At 59.0% G+C, this 1,765-nt stretch overlaps 2 protein-coding genes across 2 annotated transcripts in view; both read left to right on the top strand.

The window, feature by feature from the left end:
- Positions 1-1,158, top strand: part of LOC106734940 (uncharacterized) — a 3,865-nt gene extending 2,707 nt beyond the window's left edge. Inside the window, exons 5-6 of the mRNA XM_014588065.1 lie at positions 451-583; positions 990-1,158. Coding sequence (XP_014443551.1) covers positions 451-583; positions 990-1,111 — 255 coding nt within the window. The 3' untranslated portion in view covers positions 1,112-1,158. The remainder of the gene's footprint in view (positions 1-450; positions 584-989) is intronic.
- PITPNM2 (phosphatidylinositol transfer protein membrane associated 2) overlaps positions 1-1,765 on the top strand; it is a 79,735-nt gene that overhangs the window by 11,982 nt on the left and 65,988 nt on the right. The gene's annotated exons all lie outside the window — the stretch shown is intronic.

The raw sequence follows: 1,765 nt of genomic DNA on the forward strand, positions 1-1,765 counted from the left end.
CCCGGCATCCTTCGGGAGGCCCGATTCCGGGGAGAGGCTGCCGTGGGCCTCTGTCTTGGGGGTGGTGGGCGGAATGGGTTTGGGGTCACCCCGGGCCCAGAATCAGAGGGTCTCATCTCCTGCCTGTGGTCCCCTGACCTTGACAAGTCCTGGTCGCTCTCTGGTGCTAGGTCACAGGGTCAGGTGGGTGGGTGGGGAGCGCCTCTGCCCGCCTGCGGCACCACTCGGGTGACCTGGCTGCCAGGAAGGTCTGTGGTAAGGCGGAGAGATGGAGTCGCGGTAACACGGCGCCTTCGCTCCTCGAGACCAGCTGTCCCGAGTGTGGGGACGCGGGTGCCCCGGGTGCCCGCCTCATCAGTGATGGTGGCGGTGCTGGCCAGGCAGGCGTCGCGTCCGGGCTCTTTGCACCCCTGTCCCTTATGTGGCCGTGTTAAGTCCGCTCTCCCTAAGGTGCGCCGGGCCTATTCACGCCTCTCCTCCGTGTGCGAGAGACAGGACCCTGCAGGGTCTTCACGCCACGCTCCGCCCCACGTGTGTGCCCGGTGTGCTCAGGGAGGCCTGGGCACGGACCAGAACCGCTCATGTGAGTCACCTTGACGAGCACCCCGTTTCCCCTGCACCCCCGCCCACGACGGCGTCCTCCCCGCCACCCTCAGAGGTGTATGTGGACCCGGTTTTATAAGCTCGAGAACGGGGCTCAGGGAGGAGCTCGCTGGAGACCAAGTGAGAGGTGGCGTGGCCAAAGCCCTGCTTGACCTCAAAGCCCCAGTTCTGGGGCCGGCAGGTGGCGCGGTGCTTGGGGACGCTGGACTCCCACGTGGCCGACTGCAGTTTGAGCCCTGGACCTGGCGACTTGCTTCTCACTTTCCCTCTCGCTCTCACTCCGTCCCTCTCTGACCAAGCTGAAAATAAACAAAGTTGTCTGTGTTTTAAAGCCCCAGTTCTGCCTTAGACGACAGACAACCCTTCCCCTGCTTCTCTCCCTGCAGGCTTTTCCCTCCAGACCCTGGCACCTCTTGTTTGGGGTTGGCGAAAGCATCTGGAAGGTCCCCTTCACCGTCAAGTAGGGGAACCTGCTATAGGACAGCGGCCCCCGGAAGAGCCTACTTAGTAGAGTCCGGGGGGAGCTGGTGGTTAAGGTGCTGGAGCCCACGTGGCCCGTTGCACAGTTTGAGCCCTGGACCTGAGCACCTGAAAACCAGAAGAGGGGCCAGCAGGTGGCATGGTGGTTAAAGGCGCTGGAGTCCCACATGGCTGACTGTGGTCAGGTCCTGGACCTGGTGGCTTGCTCGCTCGTTTTCCTCTTCTCTCTCTGTCTCTGGTCAAATTTAAATAATAATAACAACAACAACAAAAGGAATTAAATAAATACATTTTTTAAACAAAAGAATTGTTAAAAATTTAAAAAAGAAAGAAAAACAAGAGAATGGAGAAGGAAGTGTGGTGTGGCCATCCGCAGGGCAGGGGGTGACTTCTCACTTTCCCTCTCTTTGTCTCCAGAGAGCGCACATGCCCTATAGCAAACTGAAAAAGAGAGCGGGAGAGAGAGAGGGAGAGATTGAGTACTGGAGACATGGGGAGCATTTTTGGAACCAAAGGGGCCACCCACCTAACCCCCTGTCTTTTCGTGGTGCATGTTCGATGAGGAAGCTTCATGGAACAGTCACCAGCAGTTCTGAAACACCATGCGTGTGCCCAGCCGGGGGTGCCCTCATGTCCCTCATAAAAGCGCGTGCAACCACGTGATTCTGACCTGGGGCGGGGG

Source organism: Tupaia chinensis, unplaced genomic scaffold (genome assembly GCF_000334495.1).
Source record: "Tupaia chinensis unplaced genomic scaffold, TupChi_1.0 Scaffold000258_1, whole genome shotgun sequence".
Lineage (NCBI taxonomy): Eukaryota > Metazoa > Chordata > Mammalia > Scandentia > Tupaiidae > Tupaia > Tupaia belangeri.